Consider the following 26,342-nt stretch of genomic DNA (forward strand, 5'->3'; position numbering starts at 1 on the left):
TTTTGTTGGGAAAAGGGTGAAGATTCACGCTGATGGGACTGGCGGTTACAATGCCTTGGTGGTAAAGCAAATCCTGTTTGTTGGGAGCTTCCCTGAGCCCTGAGGTTACTTGGGTTTTACTCGAGGTGTCACGCACTTGTATCTCGCGCTCTACGTTCTCTCGTGTGCGAGTTGTCTCGAATTAAACTCGATCTCCTGATGCATGTGATGGCAGGTTGTCAGCAATCGTTCCGTTCTAGGCGTGGAAAAACTGGCGCAGGCAAGATCCCTCACCTAACTGACAAACTAACCATCAATCTCAACGGGGAGAAGTCTGAAGTGCAGTAGTTTTTTTGGGGGGGGCAAAGGGTCTAGATTTAACATTTGTAACAATTTTGGCCATCCTGCCTGTCTTTTCGCAAGGTGCAAACACACAGTGGTCACTGAAGCTTTATCTCTCTTTCGAAGCATACAAGTATAGTACAAGTGTACAGCCCACGAGTCTATCCGTGCAAGCTAGCTGGGCCAGAAACTTTATTTCCAAGAGAAAAGAGCTGCGTACCAAAGCGCAATTAACTAGTAAATATGTCACGTACAGTGTGTAGGTAGGAATGCTACTATTCGTAAAAGCCAACAGGCAACAGTGGGCTGTTCGCAGCAAAAGGCAGTCCCGTCCCGTGGCGCGACATAAAAGCCTTTGAATTGGTCCTCGCCACGCCAGCCAGCGGCTGCCCATTTCGAAGCAGTGCAACTGGCAGAACGCGGAGCTGAACTGCAGCAGCAGAATGGGGGGAATTGGGGACTCCCCTTCCCCTCTATCCCCAACTCCCGGGTCCTTTTACAATTTTTCTCGAGGAGTCGTCTTCGTTGGCGGGTGCATCGTGCATGGTCCATGGCCCGTGCCGCGTAGGCAGCGCGCGTACGTCACCATGTCCTTCGTGAGCGCGACGAGCGGGAAAGAAACGTCAGGTGATGCAAAAAGCTCACCGGCGCATCGTCAGAATCGTGCGGGGGGACGTGCGTCACGCCGACGGGTGCCGCGTGTTTTCTGCCGCTCGGAGCGAAGCGAAGCACTGTCGGTGGCCGCGGCCGGCGCTGCGGCGCGGCGCGGGTAACAGCTGAGGCAACAAGCCCTTCGATCCATCACATGTCAGAAAGCGGCCACTTCTCCCGGTCGTTTCGATCGGCTACTAGAGTACTAGACAACGGCGTTCTCTTCCTACTGGGGTAGCCGGAACCGGAGGAGATTGCACGGGAGCGCTCAATTTCCCCGCGGAAAAAAGGATAATTCTGTGTTTGAGCACTTCGATGGTTGAAAGTCTGTTTCTCTTGTCACTGAACAAAAGAGGATGCCATTGCACGTACTTGGTGGGCTTATTTGCTATTCCGAGAGAGATAAGGGGTGTAATTTAGAAGTTGGATCTAGGTACTTGACGCAGTCCCGTCCTCGTTCCAGATCAAGAAATTCCTGTCCTTTTCGGCCGGGGTCCAGTGGGGCGTACTTTGGCAGTAAAAACATGTGAGGGGAATTCTTTCCTTCAGTGAGCCATGGTGGTCCAGCAACCAGCACCAGCGGAGTCTACTGTCTAGATCAGTGTGTGCGCGCTCCAAGGGATTTTAAAAATTCCCAGTTCATTTGAGATTCGGTAGGCTCGGCCTGCTTCTTTGGCGAGCTGCGATTCCTGCATCCGGAATGGAATCCACGATGCTGCGCCAGAATTGTGAATTCTGGTACATAGACAAGTAGACATGTTGTTGCAGCTTGCAATGCAATAAAGTTTTGCGATGCGTTAGCGTTTGATTCTTGTGCGCTGTCCTCCTGTAGTCCTCTGTGTGTGTGATGTCCAAAGCTAAGGCCCTGGGAGGAGAGGAAAAGAGACGGTGCTGATTGATGCCGAGAGCGCGCATGCTTACCTTCAACTCTAATCAAAGTCGAGTGTCGACCATATCGCGAGCAAACATCAAGTACTACTACTTGCTAGCTGCTGCTTGCTCTTTTGAGCCTCTGTGATTTTGACACACGGTAAAAAGGTGATTGATTTGTGCGACAAGGATAGATGGTGCTACCGGTTATCTCGAATTAAACGGGAGCACTAAATTATTGATTGCACATATACATGATGACACATATAGTAGTATTTCTATATTAGTAATAGCATAAACTACATTAGTAATAGCATAAATAAGTAATTTAGAATCATGTGCCGGTGTGTTTTTTAAGGTATTTTTTAACTAATGACAATATGTTTTGTGTTGATTAAAGTGAGATTTCAGTTAGTAATAATAAGATAAGATGGTTGTATATGCGTGCGCTAATGCTAGTTGTGTTCTTCTTCAAGCAAGGAGAAAACAACATAAATAGTGTTGAATGCATCCGCAAATTTAAGAAGGTGATCCGTATCCATTGGGATCAATATGACATCTGTAGGATGGGTCACTAGAGTCAACACCGCAACAGAGCAGTTGTCACCGTTGCCACGCCCTCTATCGACCATCAGAGACAAACATGGATGAGGGGGCTCAAGCCCCCTACCCATTGGAGCTAGATGAAGAGTAGAGAAAAGAGAAGGAAGAGGAAGAAGTATACGATAAATTTAGGGGAAGAGCAGTGACAATGTTGATAAGTTTCTCGGAAAGTGTCTTCACGATGTCGACGTCATACAAGTGCATGTTTATTCTAATGTAACTCACGTCCTTATCACTAATGGAGTCTCCACGTTCATATGTCATGTTAGAAAAGATAGATGAATTCTAGAACAATCAATTCAGTGCACTCTAATTATTATAGCCATTTGATCTATTTGATCTGTTCCTCGCAAAAAAGATCATTCAATCTATTATGTAAAGTAAGTCTAAAATTTAAATCTAAATTTACCACCACTACGATTACGAACAACTGAACACACACGTGCCTGAGCCGTTTCGTGCAGAAGCCGGCCATCCCATGAGCACCAATACAGCTTTTACCATGACACAGACTATTCATCAAGGTGAAATCAACTTGCTGCAGCTACCACGGAGTTGGTCATGCGAGCACTGGCCACTGACCAACCTTTTTGGGTGATCACCATTCCGCTCTTGGCCTGCCAGCTACTGCCTGCTTTCCTAACAAAATCACTGCAGCGAGTCCAGCTAGGTCGTACCACCGTCCACCGGACACTAATAATGCAAAAGTTGTACTACTGCACTACATCCCTCTCGAAGAACACAACTAAACACTGTCCGTGCAACAACCTTCGTCATTGAACTTTATTCTTTGTACGAACGCTTGATGTGTATTCCAAACCGTACGTAGTACTTACGATACAATTGTAGATTGATCTCCTCCCCAATGGGTCTAAAAGCCCATCAGGACCCTGATCCGCGCTCTGATCGGGGGCGCCCACCCTAGCATTAGGTGGTAGGCCCCTATCGCGCTGCGCTATATAAACAGGATGGGGGCTACGGCTGGCAGCAACTACTCGGCAAGCGGGGACTGTACTGTATATAGAGATGTTCCGCCTCACGACAGAAGGCTTTGAATGAATCCGTCGGCACAGCCGCTGCATATTTCAAAGCAACGCGCGTATGCAGGAGCAGGACAGAACTACCAACAAACCACAAGCACAGTGCACGTAAGTACGTGCTCTCAACGACTCGCGCTCTCGCTGTTTCTTTGAAGAATCGCAGGTGCGTGGACTGTGGGCAGTGGTCACAGACTCTTCTTTCTTCAGCCACGCGACGATCGAGCGGACGACGGGATGAAAGAAGCGTCACTCTCTGTCTCTGGGTATATACGCTATACAGAGTACTTACGGAAAACTGCGTCGTCAGGTCAGGCCGACGAGAGCCGCGTGTTTTCTACCGCTCAAGCGAATTGAATCCGGGCCGGCAAGGACAAAGGAGGAGCCCCACCCAGGCGCGCGGTTTTGTCCGTAGCCACGGACGGGCGCACGCAGTTGAGGCGATAACAGACGAGGTCTTAATCGATCGCGATTCAGAAACCAGAAGAAAAACAACCACTTACCCTGTTCGTAGCGCCGGAACATTGGGATACCTGTGTTTTGGGCCTGGAGAGATCACTCCCATGTGTTTGATCACTTGGATTGTTGTTAAATGTTAGTGTCTAGGTGTCTACGAGAAAAATTGTCGTGTCATGTGTCCTCCAATGATTAAACGTGAATGATTAAGAGGCTATTTAGGAAGATTTCTTTCAAAACGGCTTCACCCGTAAAACAAAGTTGGTGAAGAAAAAAGACGGACGTCATCCTAGTTCATTTTTCCATGATTTGCAAAATAGCTTCAAGCTATAGTGTCTCAATTTTTATAAAAAATTGAATCCGAAGCCATTGCAAACTTTCCCAGATGAGACCTAAAGGGCTACCTAACCGCTAGCACATATGAATATGTGATTGATTGAGACCTTATTTGTTACGTAATATATGAAAGGTATAAGGGTGCAAATGAAAATCTGCATATATATATACTATTATACTTAGACCCGATTATATCCTTTTAAATTAAAAATTGCTGCCTTCAGTATACTTAGACCCGATTATGTCCTTTTAAATAAAAAATTGCTGCCTTCAGTATATTTAGACCTGATTATGTCCTTTTGAATAAAATACTACTGCATTTAGTTGGATTCCAATGATTAGTGGATATACTCTCATAGGTAAAATATGGGACGATGAGGTGGGAGCTAGGTTGCAGGATGCAGCAACCTGTAAGGTGCTTAAAGCACCCAACATCTGCACCTAGAAACAAAAAAAAAATCCAATCGACTGTTTCTCTTGAGGTAGGGCCATGCCATGCAAAAGCATCTAAAAAATTAACACTTTTGGACTACCGCTGGCAAGCTCACGCGGAAGAGGTGAAACTGCTAGAGAGTTACTTCCCAATCACAATGGCATAAGAGGGAATGCCAACACCGCCTCCTCTCCTCACTACTCTTTACTCATATCCCCACTCAGACGTTCGCACCTCTATTCCATCTCTCCACCTCCAGAGGCGGCATCGAGGGGCTCGAGTGGCGTTGGCAGCAGCAGTGTGTGTGGGCTTCCTCTTCGAGTCCATGTTTATGTTCTACTTTAGCTCCAACACGGGTGCTGAGCAGTGGTAAAGGTCTTCTTTGCCTATGGTATTGATGTTGCTCATCATCTTCCTCTTCATCGCCTCGTTGGTGATGCTCGAAGTCTTCTTCATCCTTATGCAGATGGGGTTAATATGCTCCTGCCCAATAGTCCTACTTGTCTTCCTCTTCTTCAACCTCCGACTCGCCTTCTTCCTTGTTGTAGACGATCCAATAATGTAGATGTACAGATCTAGTAGTTGCTAGGGTCTTGTGATGTTGGAGGCAAATGGCATCAGCGTCTAGGTATGATTGGAGCTTATGATTGTGATTGTTTATGTAATATTTGTGGATCGAAGGGGAAATAAGTCGGGTTGGGTAGATCAATTATCGGTGATGATGGTCGATTTGCATGGGGCACCTTCACAGAGCAGCTTGGATTCACTATCCATGTCATTGTTCATGTTCCAATTGAATGTTCATGACTTCATGATCACTCTCATGTGTTGCAATTCATATTCATCTAATTCATGTGATTGTCCATTTGTGATTATGTATAAATGCATTCATATATATGATTCTCAATGTGACGATCAGGTGTTGACAAGGAAGAGGTGGCATTTGAATTACGGTATTTGGTTGTTCCTTTGGTTGCTTTAGTCTTTATTTTGCATGCCATTTCATTCTTCAGAGTTTTCATCTTTTATGTGCTGTTGTCATGTTTCATATGCAACTTCGTAGTCCACCAATATTAGATAGTTAGGATTTTCAACCTTTATCTGAGCCCCTATACAAGTTTCCCCGTGGATATGATGATATTGACTAAGATCACATCTCACTTATGATCTAGGCAAACATTCTCTCAAAGAGATAGTTAGCCCGGGCCCATGTCGCATGCACGCTATCTCCAACCAGCCTGCCAACCAAACAAACTTGGTTACACCGCTACATCAGCTAGGCTATAATGAGCATGCCCCTAGCGGGCAGTGCCAGCCACCTCGTACTCCAGATTACCAAATACGCTTGATGTGATCCAGAATACCGTGTCTGCGCGTGCCCTCGACTTCAGAAATTCCCAATTCATTTCTAGTGTTTAAAAAGTTGCTCGAGAAATGGTCGGTTCTGTTTTGTGCGAAGTGATCCTGATACTTTGCTGGTCGGGATGAGGTCAATTGCTGTGACTCGCGACTGAACTTGTGTAAAATGTCCTGCTACCAATTTAGGGGTCACTTTGTGTTATTTTCAATAATGACAAAGCTGGGCAAGACATGTGGGTAATATAGATAAATTTAGGTGTTTATTTATAATGGCAAGAATGGATAATTTAGATGTATAGGTAGGGCCTTACTTTAGTTTACTTTTTATAGGGCGAGGTGCAAAATTAGAAATTAGATCCAACGACTAATGCCGTCCGTAACAAAATACACGGTCGGATATTGTTCTTTTCTTTTCTGAGTTTCTTTTTTTCTAGTGTGTTTCACGATAATTGACATGGATCTTGACTCTTATCTGTAGTCAGCCTAAAACAATTATTGTCGTCACGGAACTGAATGCTCAACAGTGCAATACTTGAGACATCGGAACATGACATCTATCTCGCGTATGCGTGCATACGTAGAAACGGTTTGTTCTAGAGACTAGTACGTGTGGTTCGTCGAAAAGAAAGAGCCTGCGTTTGCAGCAGTTTGCTCCAGAGTGGGGTCGACGACTCGACGTCCTCGAAATTCCTTCTTCGGGTTCCAGAACGCGTAGCGGATCTGAAACGAAATTAGTCCAGTCGGCATCCCAATCCTGAACCGGTGTGCAGAAGATAGTAACAGAACAGGTTGCCATTTTCTAGAGGCTAATGACGTAGGATTACTATAAGTTGCCTCTGAAGAGAACAAGTACTGCTGCTTCACAGCAAATAGGAGCTTAGTAATGGAGAAGCAGCCAAGCATAGACATCGCCAGATCAGGGCATCACGGGTCAGGCAAATCGCATGACGAAGCAAGTCAGCAAGAGGCAGGTCGGTGGACGAGTAAGTGGATTGGCATCAAACTACCGATCCTACGTGGAGGTCAAAATCTCACGGCATCTAGATCCCTGAAATCCTGAATTTGCTGGCCATTTCTTGCAAGGCTAGCTTAATTAGACGTGTTAATTGTGGTTGCAAGCCAGCAAGTGGCACGCAGCACCATCACTTGATTCCGCGTCACGGTAACACGTACGCATGCGCCTATATATACATGGCCTTTTTCTGCCTCCTGACCTGAACCAGAAGTGTCATCAATTCTTCGTAGTTGTCCCATAAAACCATTCGAAACGAAATTCTCTCCCATAAAACCACTTGAAACGAAATTCTGTCACAAAACCATGGCCATGGAGTGCATCCCTGTTGAGGAGCCTGCAGCAGGCCCTGCCGTCCCTCTCGTCCGCCTGAACCACGTCTCGTTCCAGTGCGCCTCCGTCGAGGAGTCCGTCGGCTTCTACCAGCGCGTGCTCGGCTTCGAGCTCGTCAAACGCCCGGCGTCCCTCGACTTCGGAGGAGCATGGTGAGCAGCCATTTCGTACTGTTGCCCTGCTACCTCCGATGGAAATGAATGCTTGTTTGATGTTTATTTGGGCAAGGCAAAACATTATTGCAGGCTGCACAAGTATGGCATGGGGATACACCTGCTGCAACGTGGCTCGGATTCCAACGCACCGGCGGCGGCGAGGCCGCCGGCGATCAACCCCAAGGGCAACCACATCTCCTTTCAGGTGACCTTCGCAGTTACTTTCAGTACAATTTCAGCGCCCTCGTCAGTCGACAGCTAACAGGTTGTTGACATTTGCCGATGTCACGCAGTGCACGGACATGGGGCTCATGAAGGCGAGGCTGGCGGACATGGAGCTGGAGTTCGTCGCGGCGTGGGTGCGGGACGGGGAGACGGTGGTGGAGCAGCTCTTCTTCCACGACCCCGACGGCAACGTCATCGAGATCTGCGACTGCGAGAAGCTCCCCGTGGTACCCCTCGCCGGTGCAGGCGCCGGCGTTCCCAGTCTGCTGCTGCCGGTGCATGATGGCTAGTTCGTTGTTCGTGGTACTCCTTGGAAGCTTAGCAGGATTATTGTTTGATTCATTCATTGGATTTGTGAGTTGTAAGTTGTAACTAGAGAAAGTTCTGTACGCTACTGTAGCTTTCGCTGTACATTTGTTGCCCAAATTCAAGTGTCCATAATGTACATACAAGAAGAGGGAGATTTCCGGTTCACGCGTCTTCTAAGCTGAATTATTTACTTCTGACTTTTGAACAGAAGATTCCCTCCCGGGAAAGCTAAAGCCCGTGCAGACGCAGCTTTCGCTTTGCCTTCCATGCGACGCGATCGTCACGTAAGTAAAAAAGCTGTTGCGGATCTACGGCTTTTGCAGTGGGAAAAAAAATTGGGTGGGGGACAGTCCGTAGAGTCACTCCGTGCGGCCCGTTCCTGGATTTGCGACGCGTGGCTGCTTGAGGGATCTTCCACCTGGGAAAGGCTTGCAGTTCGACTTCCTCCGATAAACGCGAGCCGGCTCCAGACGCGATGAACACCGGCCACGCCGCAACTTGGCTTCCAGCGTAGAAACGCACCCTTTATCCACTCGTGGACTTGTGGTCAAGCCCGCCGACCACCGCCGCCGCCCTCCATCATCCGCCGCCGTCCCCCTCGTCCGCGAGGGGTCACCACTCGTGCTCGTACCCTCTCCATCCGTCTCTCTCGCTTCTTCTTTTTCCTGTCCGCTTCGACGCCACCATCTCCTTACTGCAGGCATCTCTGGCCTTCGCGGGCCGCCGAAAGGTCCTATCAATCATGGTTCCAATCTTGTATGCAGCAGCCTCAATCACGGTTCCAATCTTGTGTGCAGCAGCCTCAATCACGGTTCCAATCTTGTGTGCAGCAGCCTCAATCACGATTCCAATCTTGTGTGCAGTAGCCTGGATCAGTTCGATTCTTTGCTTGGGATGTAAGTCTCGCATCAATCCACTTCTCCCTTACCACCAGTTGCTTGCTCCCTTTGCAATCAGTTAGATATAACATGTGCACTTCTTGAATCAAGATGAAAGATGCTGGTTTTGCAAGATCTGGGACTAGTGAAAAATGAAGCAAAGGCTAATCAACGAGCCCCTCAGGATGTTACAGGTTCACTTAAAATGCACCGATGTCTAGTCAATCGATATTATTTTTACTCCGAATTTTATATTCTCATTTTGATGCTTCAGGTTATGGCCCTCTTCAGGTTAGAGAGTGGACTGTGGAGATCTAGTTGATTTCACTGCATAATGCAGTGAGTCGTGGTGGACTGGTGGCAATACATTTACAATGCATATGGGCATTAGAGTATATGTGAGTTTATTTCCTCATGTTGATTGGATCACGCTGCTAGAGCCTTTTGGAAGCTGTAGAGGAAGAGAAAGAGAGAAATATCCAACTGCCCAAAGAGCTCCTCGATGAGATCGAGATTACCACCTAGTTGCAAGTCACGTTCTTGGATTAGTCCAAAGTGTAAATGTTTGATATTATAGTTTGTACTTTGTAGTAATCACAGATGTACATATATTTTTTGTTGACAAGATCAAGCGTCCATGTAGGATCCGTGCAATGATATGTAGATGGCTTGACATGATCAATGTATCATCTTTTATTTTGATATGAAATATATAAAGATATTTCAAATTCTGGAATGTGATGGCTATGTTAAAGAAAAATGATCTCTGACTTGTTGCAAAATATAAAAAAATATAAACACGCATGCCTTATTTGATTGTGTTGAAAAAAATATATACTATCTTAAAGTGTGAATCTGGTTAGTAATCCTCTTAAATGGTAAAAAGAAAAGAAAAATAACAGATTCAGAAACAGAGTGCAATATGGTAATTAAAAAAAATCAGAAATCGCTGATTCCTTCGCAACAAAAGAACAACGCTGCGAATGACTGGTTCACGATAAAAAGTGGATCGCTACTACTAAAAGCAATTAAGCATGCACCACATGCAGGGTCTCCTTTAAAAATGTCACACGATGCTTTTTCCCTTGAAAGGAATGACACACGCAATGCTGGTCCAGTTATCCGTCAGACACGAAACCTGCTTGGCCCAATTGTCGTGTGGCAGAAACAGCCCTTATCCACTCAAGCGATAGGCGGCACAAGCCACGCGAGGTAAGACGCTTGTGGCTGCAAGCCTGCAACGCACGGCAGCTGCTGCACGCACAGACCAAAGAAAACAAAAGAGCCAAGCAGGCGCGAAGAAGCAGAGACCAGAGAGGCCACAGCATGGCGACCACGGCGTTCCTGTCCCCTGCCAAGCTAGCCCCGCAAGCGCAAGGGCGCCGGTTCGCGGGCGCCAAGACGGCGGGGCGCGTCAGGTTCCCTCCGGCGCGCGCCCAGCCGGAGCAACAGGTGAAGGAGGTCGAGGCCGAGGCGGCGGGCGTGCCGCCGGCGCAGGGGTCGGACGAGCCGGCGAAGGCGCGGAAGGGGGACGCGCAATCGCTGCCGCGGCAGCCGCTGGCGGAGAGCAAGAACATGAGCCGGGAGTACGGCGGGCAGTGGCTGAGCAGCACGACGCGGCACGTCCGCATCTACGCGGCCTACATCGACCCGGAGACCAACGCGTTCGACCAGACGCAGATGGACAAGCTCACGCTCATGCTCGACCCCCAGGACGAGTTCGCCTGGACCGACGAGACCTGCCAGATGGTCTTCAACGAGTTCCAGGACCTCGTCGATCACTACGAGGTAAACTGCCTCACCCATTGCTCTGCTCTCACTGCCTACATGTCTCGATAAGACGATAACAGATAAATTGAATTTCGTCATGTTTGAACAAACATAACATGGCCAAAAAAATACTATTGCTGAATATGAGGATAGTTGTCCCTTTGATAGTAATCCGGTTTCGACTTCTCCTGTAGCTCCTGCTGGAGCTGCTGGAGCCCTATAAAAACAGCTCCACGCGTGGAGCCACGCATGCCGAAACCGTTTGTCCTGAGAAACCAGGACTAAAAGAAAAGTGACTTCTCCGGCTCCTCCCCAGTTTTGGAAGGAACCGGAGCCCTGGAACCTGCCAAAAGTGGCCTAGATGTCTCAGCGAGGCTCGTTGAAGTAACCTGATTCGTTTCTGCTTTGATTGAAACAGGGGGCCGAGCTGTCAGAGTACACGCTTCGGCTGATTGGGTCTGACCTTGAGCACTACATCCGCAAGCTGCTGTACGACGGGTTGCTCAAGTACAACATGAGGTCCAGAGTCCTCAACTTCAGCATGGGCAAGCCTCGGATCAAGTTCAACAGCAGCCAGATCCCCGAAGCAAAATAGAATGAACCCAACACTGAGAGAGAATGGTTTCTCCATTCAGTCGCTGAGCAATATGTATACTTTTGCAGTTATACCCACGTTAATAGAGGCTGGGGCAAAATAAGGATACACGCCTGTCTAAACGCCAACTCTGTTTGTAGGGCACTGTGATTGGATACTGGTTTCCAGAACGCCATAGTTTTTCCATAGTTTCTAGAGCTAATACTGGTAGATGTTACCGATGACTCCACGAGTATTACCAGCCAAAAGTTGCACACTGGCGACCACGCTAAATCGAGAAACGACTTCCATTCTGAACCAGAGGGGATAGCAGCCCTCTCATGTGAATGAGACAACTCGGTATCTTTTGAAGTCATCTCTCCATGGCCTGAATTGGTCTTCTCGCCCAACATTCTACAATAGCATACAGAGAAAGAATAAGTAACCAAAATTAGGAAACGCTGCAGACTGCACACATGCTATTCTGTTTCCGAGTAGCATGCACTGGATATAAGTAAGAAGATAGTACAGAGTAATGGTGCAAATAAACCGAATAGTCATGAATCTATTATTGATACCATTCCTAGCCTGATTGTAACTGTACTTTGTGGCTCCACTGAAAAAAAATATTTTCTTTTAATTCTACCAAGAGAGCATTTCTGCTACTCAATCGGTACTTGCTTTAACAAGAGATAGAACTATGAGTTTTGTTTTGTTTTTAATTGTGGAACTATGAGTTTTAGATGTGTGCTTGCCCATATTATTATCAACAAAGAAATTGTATGCTGTTACCTCTAACCAGAAGAAAAACCCACGCAAAAGAGCCAAGCGATTGGGATAGTTATTGTCTTGGAGTTTGAACTGCTCAGCAAGATCTGAAATTCGATAACAAAGAGGTGTCAGTTAGTACTATATTCGCATGCAAATCAGGGAAGCTGGAGAAAAATGGCATTCTTTCTCGACTTTTACAATTTGTGGCATTGCATAAGAAACCATTTCACACATTTGAAAACATCAGAACAAAATTGTAAGTGCTTCAAGTTTCACAGATATGTTGCACTCAGATGATAACAGAAACTGAGGCATTAGAACTCCAAAATTCCAGTATAGTGCAATGAGCCAATGACAACTGTTAAAGTAACACAATTAACTCTTTTCCCTTTCAAACTGCTATTGTTTGTGTTTACAAATTAAGAATTCCAGGCGTGCCATGGAAAGAATATTTCCACAACTACACTTAGAGATTAAAGCAAACCATCAATAAGATATTTTGGGCATATGCTAATTTAACAAGGGCATAAAACATGTAGATACAAACCAGCACAGCACTCAGGGGTCTCAATGTTCAAAATGAAAACAACAATTACAATGGTACATACATGCTTCATGAAGTGTAACACGAACAATCTTGATTCTTGACACAGTACACATCATACAACAAATTTGCTCTAGCAAGGAGATATGTACTAAGCATTATAAAGATTCTACATAAGGAAAACAACAAGAATAAAACAAAAGCAAAGGCCAAAGAACAAAAGATGACACTGAAGATACAGTGTATGCGATATAAAAGCATACCTGGGTAACTATCAAAGTATGACTTGCCCAACTCATGCTTCCAGGGGTAGTACACCACACTATGACGGGTCCTTCGCTCCTTGACAACTGGAGTTCGATTAGTAGCCATGGAAAAGTACCTATCATATTCTTCCTGTTTATATGGTTTCATGAGAATCTGCATCAACTTCTTTTTGAAATCTGAATTTGGCCTCTCAGTGATATGTGGGGGCCATATAACGCCTTGAAGTTCCTGTGAGTAAACATTAGCAGAAACAAGAATACTGCATGACACATAGCTTTGGCCTAATCTTAAAAGAAAGTGAAAAAAGATCATGAGATAAGAACAAACGTACTAACTGCATTACAAGACATATCCTCTAAATTAATCCATTCAATGGATAAAAAATAAGATTTTTTAATTGAACCAAAAGAAATATTTGAAGATCAATATTACAAAAAGTGAAAACGGTCTGAAAGGTATTAGAAGATACAACACAATTATAGAGTTTGTAATTTATTCCTTTCCACCGAGCTCATGCAATAAGTATCAAAGTCCTAAGACCTGCATGGAATTAGGTTTTTAATGGCAATCTAGATTAACTGTTAACATACATGGTATACACACAAGAATACATTTATAATTGATTAGAACACTAGACTACAATTTCAATCAACGAAAATAGAAAGAGCTAGCAAGCAACTCTACCCTGAGAGATGTAGTCTAACAAATGCTGATAGCTAAGATCACAATGTCATAAAAGGAAACAAAGACAGAAAAGCCAAAATGTGGTAAAAACCACCCTATTTGTCCACCCAAGTATTCCTCACTAACGCCAGATGAATTGAGTGAAGACATTGTTAGCACTCCCGATAGTGCTGGTCATCAGTAGCGGCAGGACCCAAAGCGAGGCTGCGTAAGCGTGCACAGCTAATATGCTTGTCCCGCACAAAAGCTGCTACTACACCCTGAAAGGAATGGCTACATCGGCCGTGCCTGGACAAACCCTCATTGGAGTGGGTATTGATGGCAAGGCTAAGGCATGAAGGACGCGGACCAAGTCAATCAAGTGAATAGGTCCGCTAGGATGCCTAGATGGATGCTGATGTGGTAATTCAGCCAGCCCCAGGTGGCCACATCAGCAAAACCACCATATAACAACCAATACATGTATAGAAGTAACTCTATTAGAACTAATATGGACAATAGTACGTATCTCACACCAAATGCAGACATGAATACAAAATATTCCAACATTATCCATCATATATCCCGAGAAAATAGCCAAGCCCCTCCTGTAAGCCCTGGCAAGACTCAATGGCCAAACGGTGCTGGTTTTGCAGCTCAAATTGATGTGAATGGTATCCACCAAGTTGTTGGACAAGTTTTTGAGTTAGATTGTCCACTTGACACAACATTATTGCCAAGAGTTTTGCCTACCTGTTATGTATGTTGTAGCCTAATGAGTTCGCAAACGGGTTGCTTCAAATTGGTAGTGACGATACTTTTTGAAACAAGACCAAAGAGGCGTGCTCTAATCATAGTGGTTTTGGTAGGAGGATAAAGAATGCAGGGCACAGGAAACCAATTTCCAAAAGTTCAGAATGACAAAGGTATGCCTCTTTAGATGACAAAGGTATTTTTGGGATGATGATTCAAGACACAGTAGTCAGGTCGAAAATCACATTCTTTATAGATGACGTTAGAACCTCTGAAATTACATAGTTCTCTGATTCATGAACTGTTAGGAGCACCCAATTGTTCAAGAATTACTACACCAGCATGGATTGCAACCTTAAATTGTGGGTTAAGCTACAGGGCTAAAGGAAGGATAGTAAGCAATAAATTATTTGCTAGCCTTAAAATCTACCATGCATTGAAGCAGTAATACTGCGGTATCACAGTTATCTAAAAGGTAAAACTATTGCGACAAATTATATATTGTAAATAAGTCATAAGAGCAACCAATTTATGGATAAAGATGCCAAAAGGGAAACATTCCTATTTGACAGCTAAGGACATGCACAAGTATGAACCAGGAAATTTCTTTGCACATTGACCCCCTTATTTGTACCCGGGGGGGGGGGGGGGGGTTGCTCTGGGAATGAGTAAATCAAAGGGATTTACATTCATGTACCCCTATTTGAAATGCTGGACAAGCACATACCATATATATGCTAGGAGCCTAGGAATCATGGCCGTTCATCCATTTAACAAACAATGCGCACTGCTAAAAACTATAGCATGTAAGGAATCAAATGATAATTATAATTACATGTGCTGTAATGTCTCACCAAAGCATTGCGAGGTATGGCTGCATGTCCCTTGCTTGAGCTTGCTTCCCTGTTCAATGGCTGTGACTCTGTTATTCCCTTGACTGGGGCACTCAACTCATCTTCTTCCTCCATTTCATCCTTTATCTATTAGGCCAGGCACAACATAGATGCGACAAGAAAAGAATGATATGGAATCAGTGGCGTCGGGCACAAGGAAACCTGCTTCCTTGAGACATGACAACATTTCACAAGAGATGGGAATGGCATGGTGTTACCTCAAAATCCAGAATATTGACAACCTGCAAATCTGATCCAGGCCCCACCTCAGAGTCCTCCCCCTCCACCTCCCACTCCTCATCTTCTTCGTCGACCTCTTCCTCTTGCGAGTCCTCGTCGTCCTCTTCATCTTCGCTCACCTCCTCCTCCTTCACCTTTAAGCCAGACGCGTTACAAACATGACGAGCCAAAAAGGGTTGGGATCGGGTGCGTCAGAGACTCAGAGGCATGGAACCGACATAATACCAATTCACAAGTGATGGAAATAGCGCAGATACCTCTGAATCAGAGACGTTCACGACCTGCAAATCCAAATCAACCCCCGCCTCTTTCTCTGCGAACACCTCCTCCTCTTCATCCGTACCAGCACCGTCCTCCCCTGACTGCCCTGATGCAGGAATTAACTCATCTTCATCCTCCTCAGCGTCGTCCTCCTCCTCGGCGTAGCTATTGTCTGCAGGCGGCTCGTGCCCGAAAGGGATCCTCAAATTCCCCACTTTGAGCACCGCTTCGCGTTCGTTCACCTTACGAAGGTGCCGGAGGAAGAAGCGGTACTGCTCGTCGATGCCAGCTTGGGAGTCGTACCACGCGGGTTGCGGCGCCGGCGCCGGCGCGTCCTCTTCCATGGGGACCCCGCCGCTCCGGGCCTCGGCGCTGGGGGTCGCGTCTGGGGCCTTGCGCTTGACGCCGGCGCGAGGGTGAGCGGCGCCGTACGGGGCCGCGCGCGGGGGATCACGCGCGGCCCACGGGCCCTCCTCCGACGGGGGAGGGCCTCCTCGGCCCCCGCCTTCAGGGCCGACGACGGGGGCCCCGACATTGCTGCCGTCGAGGGGTTGCTCGTACCTGATCACCTCGGGAGGGGAGACGCCGTCCTTGGAAGGGATGTAGAGCGCGTAGCCGTGGCCGTCCAGGCGGACGTGGTCGAGGAAGAAGTCGTAGTCGCGGTCGACCTCGTCGGCCTCGCGCGCGGACAAGCCGGCGGCGCCGGAGGCGATGTAGGGTTTGCCCGGCGGCGGCATGATCGGGGGTTTTCGGCCGTGGCCTGGTTGGTTGGGAAGGTGGGGAGACGCGGTGGGAGTGTGACTGACTGTGTCCGTGTCTCTTATATGGTGGGACCTTTTTTTTTTTTGAAAGCTATATGGTGGGACCTTTTGAGTGAGTGTTCTGCTTCTGCACAGTGGTACAAGGTTGCGCCGGGACGCCGGGTTCTTGAAGCTTGAAGGATGTCCGCGCACTATGTCAGCACTGTATTAATCTGACGTGGCGGAAGAAGAAAAGTCTCGTGTACGAGAAATGCTCAGATTGTTTTGGCTTGTTGATTCCATCCTGCCCACGACCATATTCTCTTGTCCACTCCATCGTGAAAATGCACATGTTCTATTGCATTTAAGGGTGTTTGGAAGCTATCACATCGGATGTTTGACACTAATTAGAAATATTAAATATAGATTAATTACAAAATTAATTGTACAATCTTTAAGCTAAATCATGAGATGAATCTATTAAGAGCCTATTTGGGATTTAACACCCCCATTTAACACCTTTTTAATAAAATGGCTGTCAAACACTTGTGTTAAAAGAGTAGTGTTAAAATTTAACATCTCTCTTTTCATTAACACATGGAGGGGGTGTTAAATTTTGCTAAAGGTGTTAAAAGTGGTCCCCCTCCCCACTTATTCTCTGGTTGCCCCCTCTCTCTCCTTCTCTCTCCACTTATTAGACAGCATTTAAGAGCATTATTGAGGGGTAATGTAGTCATTTTCCAACAAAGGTGTTAAACTTTAACAACCCATCCAAACACGCCACATGTATTAAAGTTTAACACCCTGTTAAACTTTAACACCCCTTCCCAAACAGGCCCTAAGTCTAATTAGTCCATGATTTGATAATGTGGTGCTACAGTAACCATTCGCTAATGATGGATTAATTAGACTTAATAGATTCATCTCGCGATTTAGCTTAGAGGTTTTGCTATTATTTTTATAACTAGCTCATATTTAATCCTTATCCGAATATCTGATGTGATAGGGTTAAAGTTTAATCCCTGCTAAATGAAACCTTAGATTCCTTTGGATGCGAGGACAAGAGGGATGGGTCGTTCCATTTTCCGCGTCGGGGACAGAGATAGGTGGGAGGGATCCATCCCTGATGAGGAATATTCCCTTCAGATTCGAGATTGACTCCCACGAGCGGATGCAAGCCGTCTCTCTTCCATTGTCCCGCACGCGATGAAGTTCCGGCACCTAGCGAGTCGAAGGAGGGCGGCGCTCGATGGGATGAGGCAGATGTCCCCAGGGACGACGTGCGAACGAGCTCCGCGACTGGCAAGGCGATCAGGGGCGGCGCGGAGCCTGTCCTGGGGGCGGTGGAGGCAAGGTCGCCGGCGGGGCAGCCCGGCTTGGCGCGGCACGGCCGAGCTCGACGTGCAGAGCGAGCGGCTCGAGCTCAACAATAGCGGGCAGCTGCTCAACATCGGAGGAGATCAGGGTGGGAGGAAAAAAATAAAGAGGAAAAAAAGAGATTGACAGATAGGGTCACGACAGATAGATGGTGTTGGGGCGAAATATTAACGATCCCCTAAGCCACCACTTAAAGAAAACAAACACGAAGGCCCAGGCCCACCAAGACATGATCAAAGCCCCGCCTCGCCCGACCACGGCGCGAGGATCGGGAACGTCCGACCCCCCTCCGCAAAGTTTCCGCCTCGCCCGACCGCGACCCCGGGGTCGGGAGCGCCCGACCCCTCGCCACGGGGTTCCGCCTCGTCCGACCCCAAGCAAAGGGGTCGGGCGCGCTGGGGCCTCCGGGAGCGGGGATCCCCCTCGGATGCGGCCCAGATGAGCAAAACAGACAAAATCCTGTGGGCCCCCCCGTCGGCCTCGCCATAAATGCGCCGCAGGCCTGGCAGAGGGAAGGACGACCGCGCTCCTCACGCAACCCGGCGCAAGTACCCGTGCACGACCGCTCTGTGCAGGCTACAGTGCCGGCGGCCGGCTCCCATTCGCCACAGGGTACTCATGGCCTGCGCCGACCGGAGCAAAGGAGAGAGCGGCCTGTCCTCGGGTCCCGCGCACCCTCGGGTCCCGCGCATCCAGCAGCACGGATGTGATGCTCTCCCTCTCAGCAGCCATCGCCTGAGCAGCAGCATCCACCGTCCTCCCTAACGGACGCTGGGGAAACGACGGAACGCCCTCATCATGATCTGGCACCTGCGAACATCGAAGGAGCTATCTGTAGGGAGGAACAACACTTGGCATACGGCGGCCTCCCCCTCCGGCATGCGCACCGGCGTTCAACCAGGGCTGGCAGAGACGTCGGACGCCCAGGGTCTTGCTCCTCCTTCCTGCCGTAACTTTTACCATTCTACGCTTTACTCTTTACAGTCCTCTTTACCCGATCCCAATTGTAACTCCGGCCGCCCCTTGCGATATAAAAGGCGGAACCCGGGGCCGGAGAGGGGATCGGCTTCTTCTCCCACAGGCTATAGCACACAACAACTCTCCCTGAGAGCGCAAGCACCAAAGAGACTTGGGACCAGTCCCTCTCTCGTCAACCTGTAACCCCTACTACAGAACCCCCGCGTGGGCAACACGAACATCCCCGATACTGGACGTAGGGCTCCCTTTGCCCGAACCAGTCTAAACCCGTGTCTCCCGCGCAACCACCTGAGGCTTACGCGCATAAAAGAAATTTACTAGTCTAAGTCTTGATCCGCTGATCTTGACAACGACAGTTGGCGCGCCAGGTAGGGGACCTTTGCGCGTACATCTCCAGCCTCAGATGGCCAATTGCGATAGCAGCTTTGCTCCGGGCTCCCTGATCCGTTTCGGGAGCCTGGACTTCCTGGCCACCGGGGAAGGGATCGAGCTGATCCCTGTCCTCGTCTTGCCCGCACGTCCTGCTGCCCTTGGCCCGCCGCCAGGACGACGGCGAGCGGCCGGTCGCCTACCAGAAGGACCTCATCAGAGGGACAGCCCTTCGGGCTACGCAACGCCACGGGGGCTTACGGTCACCTCCTAGCGCGGTCCTTGACCACGTCGCCCGCGAGCAACGAGCTCGTGGGCGCGGCGAGGACAATCTCCGACGCTGGCTCCAGCAGCGGGAGTCCCCGCCCCTCGCGCGAGTGCCTTGTGGTCGACGCGCACTCCGAGGGGTCCAACGGCGATGGTGCCGAGGGGAGACAACGGGTTCCCCCCTCGCGCGCCGCAGCTACAACTGGAGCCTTACCCAGGGCCCCAGGGTGCTCTCAGCAACCAGAAGCGCACGCGGGCGCTCGCCAAGAGGTAGAGCACCCCCACCATGAGGGGGGAGCGCGACAACGGGCGCGCGACGTCCAGGAACGCATCTGTGCGGACGGAGAGCGACCGCCGCTCTTTGCCCGCGCTAGCCAAAACGTCGCCGCCGCGGCGGTGTTGCTCCGACAGCTCCCCGAGCCAGCGACGCCCGAGGAGCGACGGGCACGCCAAGAGATGTGCAACTTGCTCGAGTGCGCCGTCGTCCAGCAGGCGGAAAGTTCAGCGTCTCGGCGACGCGGGCAGAACGCCAGCCGGGCGACGCATGGCGCGCCCCCGGAACGGCGGGGGGAATCTGTCCATCAACCCCCTCCGGGGGCGAATCAGGCCGCGTCCGCCCGACGAACCCCGCCACCCGCGGTAGGCGAGGCTCGATCCGTCCACCAGCGCGTTGGTCTCGTCCGCGACGCCCGCGACACCCTGAACGCGCGGAGACGCTCCCGCGCGGGCAGGGAAGACGGGGCAGATTGAGGCTACCACGTCCACCGTGGCAGGCGCTACGACAGCGGGAAAGACCGCAGCCCGAGCCCAGGAGCGGCTGGGCCTCGGGCCTTCTCCGCACGCATCCTAAATGCGCCCTTTCCGCCGCGCTTCAGGCAACCCACGAGTGTAGCCATATACTCGGGGGAGACAAATCCTGGTGTGTGGCTCAGCGACTACCGGCTTGCATGTCAAGCCGGCGGAGCGGATGATGACCTGTTCATCATCCGCAACCTACCCCTTTTTCTGGCAGATTCCACGCGAGCTTGGCTGGAACAGATCCCTTCGGGACACGTTCGCAACTGGAACGACCTGAAAGAGGTTTTCATAGGAAACTTCCAAGGGACGTACACGCGCCCCGGCAACTCCTGGGATCTCTGGAGCTGCCGCCAGGGGGCGGACGAGTCCCTCCGGGATTACATCCGGCGCTTCTCCAGGAAGCGTACCGAGCTCTCCAACGTCGCGGACGCCGACGTCATTGGAGCCTTCCTAGCAGGGACCTCTTGCCGAAGCGTACCGAGCTCTCCAACGTCGCGGACGCCGACGTCATTGGAGCCTTCCTAGCAGGGACCTCTTGCCGGCCCCTCGTCCACGAGCTAGGACGCCGAGGCCCGTGAACCACGGAAGAGCTCCTCAATATCGCCACTAGCTACGCCTCTGACGAAGAGGCTGTCGGAGCGATCTTTGATCGTTCCTAGGGCAAGGCGAAACGGGAGGAGGACGCCGACGAAGGCACCTCCAACCGCCAGCAAAAGAAGAAGGGCAAGCAGCGGCGCGAGGCCCCCCTCGTGGCCGCGGTCGAGCGCAAGCGGGGGCAGCCGCCCCCCGAAAGCGCCCCCGGCTTCTTCGACAAGCTGCTCGAGGGACCGTGCCCGAACCACGAGTTTCCCGTCAAGCACGCCTACAAAGACTGTAACCTCATGAAGAGGTACTTTGTGGGCAATCCGGTGAAAGGTGACCGGAAGCGGAAGCCCGACGAGGAAAAGAAGGGCGACGAAGAGAAGGAAGACGGCTTCCCTAAGGTTGACGGCTGCTTCATGATCTTCGGCGGCTCCGCGGCATACGACACCAAGCACCAGCAAAAGCTGGAGCGCCGGGAGGTCTACGCGGCTGAGCCTGCGACTCCGACCTTCCTCGACTGGTCCGGGCCGGCCATCACCTTCGATAGGTCCGACCACCCTGGACGCGTCCGGCATCCGGGGCGTTACCCTCTCGTCGTCGACCCCATCGTCGGCACGACGCGCCTCACCAAGGTACTCATGGACGGGGGCAGCGGCCTCAACCTCCTCTACGCCGAGACCCTCGACGCTATGGGGATCGATCGCTCCCGCCTCCATCCCAGCAAGGCACCCTTCCATGGCGTAGTGCCAGGGAAGCAGGCGACGCCTCTTGGGCAGATCGACCTGCCCGTTACGTTTGGGACCCCTTCCAACTATAGGAAGGAGGTCCTCACCTTCGAGGTGGTGGGGTTTCGCGGAACCTACCACGCCATCTTAGGACGGCCGTGCTACGCGAAGTTCATGGCAATCCCCAACTACACCTACCTCAAGCTCAAGCTGCCAGGGCCCAACGGGGTCATCACCGTCGGCACGACCTTTCAGAAGGCATACGAGTGCGACGTCGAGTGTTGCGAGTACGCAGCGGCCATCACTGTCACGAGCAGCATGGCGGTCCAGCTTGCTGAGGTGAACGAAGATCAGCCCAACGCCAAGCAGTCGAGCACCTCCTTTGAGCCCACCGAAGGTATCAAAGAAGTCCCTCTCGATCCCGGCTGTTCCAATGGTAGGGTTGTGCGGATCAGCGCGGCCCTATCCCCCAAATAGGAAAGCGCGCTCGTCGACTTCCTCCGCGCGAACAGCGACGTCTTCGCGTGGAAGCCCTCGGACATGCCAGGCATCCCGAGAGAAGTCGCCGAGCATTCCTTGAACATCAAGGCCGGCTCCAAACCAGTGAAGCAAGGCTTGCGCCGTTTCGACGAAGAAAGGCGCAGGGCCATTGGTGAAGAGCTCCAGAAGCTCCTGGCGGCCGGGTTCATCAAGGAAGTGCGCCACCCTGAGTGGCTAGCCAATCCTGTTCTTGTACCGAAAAAGAACGGGAAATGGAGGATGTGTGTCGATTATACCGGTCTCAACAAAGCGTATCCAAAGGATCTGTTTCCTTTGCCACGCATAGATCAAATAGTCGACTCAACCGCCGGGTGCGAAACCCTCAGCTTCCTCGACGCATATTCCGGCTACCACCAGATCGCGATGAAAGAGGCCGACCAGCCCGCTACCTCCTTCATCACCCCCTTTGGTCCCTACTGCTACGTTAAGATGCCATTCGGCCTCAAAAACGCGGGGACTACCTTCCAGCGATGCATGCTGAAGTGCTTCGGGGATCTCATCGGGCGGACCGTTGAGGCCTACTTCGACGACATCGTGGTTAAATCCAGGAAGGGCGACCAGCTCGTTCCCGATCTGGAGCTAACCTTCGAAAGGCTGAGGGATAAGCGTATTAAGCTTAATCCCGAGAAATGTGTGTTCGGTGTCCCAAGGGGCATGCTGTTAGGCTTCATCGTCTCCGTGCGCGGCATCGAGGCAAACCCGGAGAAAATAGCGGCCATCAGCGACATAGGGCCAATCCGGAACATAAAGGGAGTGCAGCGCGTCATGGGATGCTTAGCATCCCTAAGCCGCTTCATCTCGCGCCTCGGCGAGCGAGGTCTTCCTCTTTATCGGCTCCTGAAGAAATCTGACCGCTTCGAATGGACCAGCGAGGCCCAGGAGGCACTCGACCAACTCAAGGACCTCCTGACGAAGGCCCCAATTCTTGTCCCGCCCGCCGACGGCGAGACCCTCCTGCTCTACGTCGTGGCGACCACCCAGGTGGTCAGCACGGCCCTAGTGGTGGAGCGGGAGGCGGAGGGGCACGCTCTTAAGGTGCAACGCCCGGTGTACTTCATCAGCGAAGTCTTGTCCGAGTCCAAGGCACGATATCCACAGATCCAGAAGCTCGTCTACGCCATCCTTATCACGAAGAGGAAGCTGCGTCACTACTTCACCTCCCACCCGGTAACGGTCGTTTCATCATTCCCGCTTGGTGAAGTAATCCGGAACCCGAATGCCACAGGGAGGATCGCGAAGTGGGCGCTTGAGCTTATGGGCCAGGGTATCACCTACGTCCCCCGCACCGCCATCAAGTCGCAGGTACTTGCCGACTTCGTGGCCGAGTGGACGGAGGTACAAGCACCGTCGGTGCCAGAAGAGCAGGAGTACTGGACGATGTACTTCGACGGGTCACTAATGAGGGCCCGTGCCGGAGTAGGCCTCGTCTTCGTCTCTCCGTTGGGCGTACGCATCAGGTACATGATCCGCCTCCATTTTCCTGCATCCAATAATGTCGCTGAGTATGAAGCCCTGCTCAACGGGCTCCGCATCGCTATCGAGCTGGGCATCCGTCGGCTAGACGTCCGAGGCGATTCCCAGTTGGTCGTCGAGCAAGTCATGAAGGAGTAGAGCTGCCACGACCCCAAAATGGCCGCCTACTGCAACGAGGTCCGTAAGCTCGAGGACAAGTTTGATGGGTTGGAGCTCAACCACGTCGCAAGGCGCTTCAACGAAGCCGCTGACGAGCTAGCGAAGGCGGCGTCCGGCCGGATGCCTGTCCCCGACGGCGTTTTCGTTAGCGACCAGCTGAAGCCTTCAACCCGTTATCTGGAGTCAGCAGGGGTCGGCGAGGCATGCCCAGCCCTGGGGTCAGGACCCGAGCCGGGGGAGGTCGGTAGCGCGCCACCTATCCCGGACCCGAGCACCGGTCCCGAGGGAATCAACGCTGCCTTACCCGACCCGGCCCTGGAAGCCAAGCCATCCGACCCCGTGGTTATGGAAATCGCGGCGGGCCCCGCGACGGGGGCCGACCCCCTGACCGACTGGAGAGCCCCGTACCTCGACTACCTGGTCCGCGACACGCTCCCGGCGGACAAAACAGAAGCCCGCAGGATCGCGCGCCGTGCGAAATCCTTCACCATCATCGACCAGGAGCTCTACAAGAGAAGTCACACTGGGATCCTCCAGCGCTGCATCCCGATCGAGCAGGGAAAGGCGCTGATCCAGGATATCCACGCCGGGGCTTGTGGTCACCACGCTGCGCCAAGGACACTTGTTGGCAATGCCTTCCGACAAGGTTTTTACTGGCCAACCGCGGTCGCGGATGCTACCCAGGTAGTCCGCACCTGTGAAGGATGCCAGTTCTTTGCCCGCCAAACTCACCTGCCCGCGCAGGCGTTGCAAACCATCCCCATCACGTGGCCGTTCGCGGTCTGGGGGCTGGATCTCGTCGGACCCTTCAAAAGGGCGCTCGGGGGCTTCACCCATCTGCTCGTCGCTGTCGACAAGTTCTCCAAATGGATCGAAGCAAGGCCAGTGGTGCAAATCAGGTCCGAGCAAGCAGTACAGTTCTTCACCGACATCATCCACCGCTTTGGGATCCCAAATTCCATCATCACCGACAACGGCATGCAGTTCACCGGGAAGAGATTTCTCCAGTTCTGCGACGACCACCACATTCGAGTGGATTGGGCGGCAGTGGCGCACCCCCGCACGAACGGGCAAGTCGAGCGAGCCAAAGGCATGATACTCCAGGGTCTCAAGCCACGGATCTTCGACCGCCTTAAAAAGTTCGGCGGACGGTGGGTTGCGGAGCTTCCAGCAGTCCTCTGGAGCTTGAGGACAACCCCCAGCCGGGCGACAGGGTTCACCCCGTTCTTCATGGTCTACGGGTCAGAGGCCATCTTGCCCACCGACCTAGAGTATGGGTCGCCGAGGGTCAAAGCATACGACGAACAGGGAAACCAGGCGTCACTCGAGGACGCACAAGATCAACTCGACGAGGCGCGAGATGTAGCCCTACTACACTCGGCTAAATACCAGCAGGCCCTACGGCGTTACCACAGCCGCAGGATACAAGGCCGCGCCTTCAACGTCGGTGATTTAGTGCTCCGCCTCGTCCAAGATAACAGGGGTCGGCACAAGTTGACCCCCCCATGGGAAGGCCCGTTCATCGTCGTACAAGTACTACGGCCAGGCACCTACAAGCTGGCAACTCCCGACGGGCAAATCTTCAGCAACGCCTGGAACATAGAACAGCTAAGGCGCTTTTACCCATAGCTTTTATTTCCAAATTATGCATAATCTTGCCGTCTTTTCTGTTCTTTCGTTCAAGCTCAGGGGCATCCGACCCTGGCCTCGTCCTAGGGTCGCATACCCCTCGGGGGCTACCAGTTTTGTTCTTCTGCGAAAAAAGAAGGCCTTTTCCTTTAAGCTCAGGGGTATCCGACCCTGGCCTTGCTCCAGAACCGCATACCCCTCGGGGGCCATCAGGGGTCCCGACCCCAGCCGCTGGGCGCCACCTAAAAAGAAAACGGTTTTTTCTTTTCTCAGACCGAACACTCCCTTTCGAAAACCTTTGGATGCAAAAAAGATAAGGATGCGTGAACGATGCTCAGGCAAGTTGCGATCGGACCGCGGAAAAACCTACGCCCCAGCGGCTACGGCACCTTCGCTCATCAAAACTTACTGACGCACCCGGCAACGCATCCTAAAGCTTTCGAGCCCAAAGGAATAACAAAGGGAATCGGGTTCTTTTGTGCAAACAAAAAGTCATAAGAACAGGCCCGTATGGCCAACGCAAAACGAGTTCGAAGGACTGACATAATTACAAACTTTTTGGGCGCGAGCCAGGTACAGCGAATTCGCAGAGGGGTCGGCAGGAGCGGCGGCTTCAGGGTCGGCAGAAGGGGCGGCTTCAGGGTCGGCAGGTGGGGCGGCTTCATCCTCCAGGAGCTTCGCGAGGGCCTCCGCCGACGCGGTCACCCCGGCATCGATCTCGTCCAGCTCGGCTTCGGTGTAGCCGGCGCAGTACCCTTCACTCATCCCGGCAAAGTTAATGCCGGAATAGTGAGAGCCGAAGACCCCGAAGGCTCGCCGCACGCCAAGGCGAAGCGCGTCCACGGCGATCTCGCAACGGCGACGGCGCACCTCGAGGACACGAGCCGGAAGAGAGCTCGACCCCTCCTCCGGAGCTACACCAAAGTCGTCGCAGACGACGCGGACCGCATCTCGCAGGGCGCCGTGCTCGTCGCGCTTCTCGTCGAGCAGA

At 51.3% G+C, this 26,342-nt stretch overlaps 3 protein-coding genes and 1 long non-coding RNA gene across 4 annotated transcripts; 3 read left to right on the top strand and 1 right to left on the bottom strand.

The window, feature by feature from the left end:
• The first annotated feature begins 7,294 nt into the window (after positions 1-7,294).
• Positions 7,295-8,266, top strand: LOC101777224. Its single transcript, XM_004976327.2, has 3 exons — positions 7,295-7,563; positions 7,657-7,771; positions 7,860-8,266. Exons 1-3 carry the CDS (start codon positions 7,385-7,387, stop codon positions 8,079-8,081), a joined length of 516 nt encoding a protein of 171 aa, XP_004976384.1. The 5' UTR covers positions 7,295-7,384; the 3' UTR covers positions 8,082-8,266.
• Positions 8,267-8,592: 326 nt separating this feature from the next.
• LOC111257881 lies at positions 8,593-9,641 on the top strand. The gene is made up of 3 exons (XR_002678480.1): positions 8,593-8,996; positions 9,090-9,172; positions 9,253-9,641. It is a non-coding gene; the product is annotated as an uncharacterized LOC111257881 (long non-coding RNA).
• Positions 9,642-10,195: 554 nt separating this feature from the next.
• On the top strand, positions 10,196-11,531 carry LOC101778071 (NAD(P)H-quinone oxidoreductase subunit M, chloroplastic). Its single transcript, XM_004976329.3, has 2 exons — positions 10,196-10,766; positions 11,167-11,531. The coding sequence occupies exons 1-2, from the start codon at positions 10,305-10,307 to the stop codon at positions 11,341-11,343; spliced, it is 639 nt and encodes a 212-aa protein (XP_004976386.1). The 5' UTR covers positions 10,196-10,304; the 3' UTR covers positions 11,344-11,531.
• Positions 11,358-16,523, bottom strand: LOC101777645. The gene is made up of 6 exons (XM_004976328.3): positions 15,711-16,523; positions 15,432-15,587; positions 15,175-15,300; positions 12,901-13,132; positions 12,115-12,197; positions 11,358-11,736 (listed from the first exon to the last, which is right to left on the bottom strand). The coding sequence occupies exons 1-6, from the start codon at positions 16,449-16,451 to the stop codon at positions 11,662-11,664; spliced, it is 1,413 nt and encodes a 470-aa protein (XP_004976385.1). The 5' UTR covers positions 16,452-16,523; the 3' UTR covers positions 11,358-11,661.
• Between the last annotated feature and the right edge of the window lie 9,819 nt (positions 16,524-26,342).

This window comes from Setaria italica, chromosome VII (genome assembly GCF_000263155.2).
Source record: "Setaria italica strain Yugu1 chromosome VII, Setaria_italica_v2.0, whole genome shotgun sequence".
NCBI classification, from domain to species: domain Eukaryota; kingdom Viridiplantae; phylum Streptophyta; class Magnoliopsida; order Poales; family Poaceae; genus Setaria; species Setaria italica.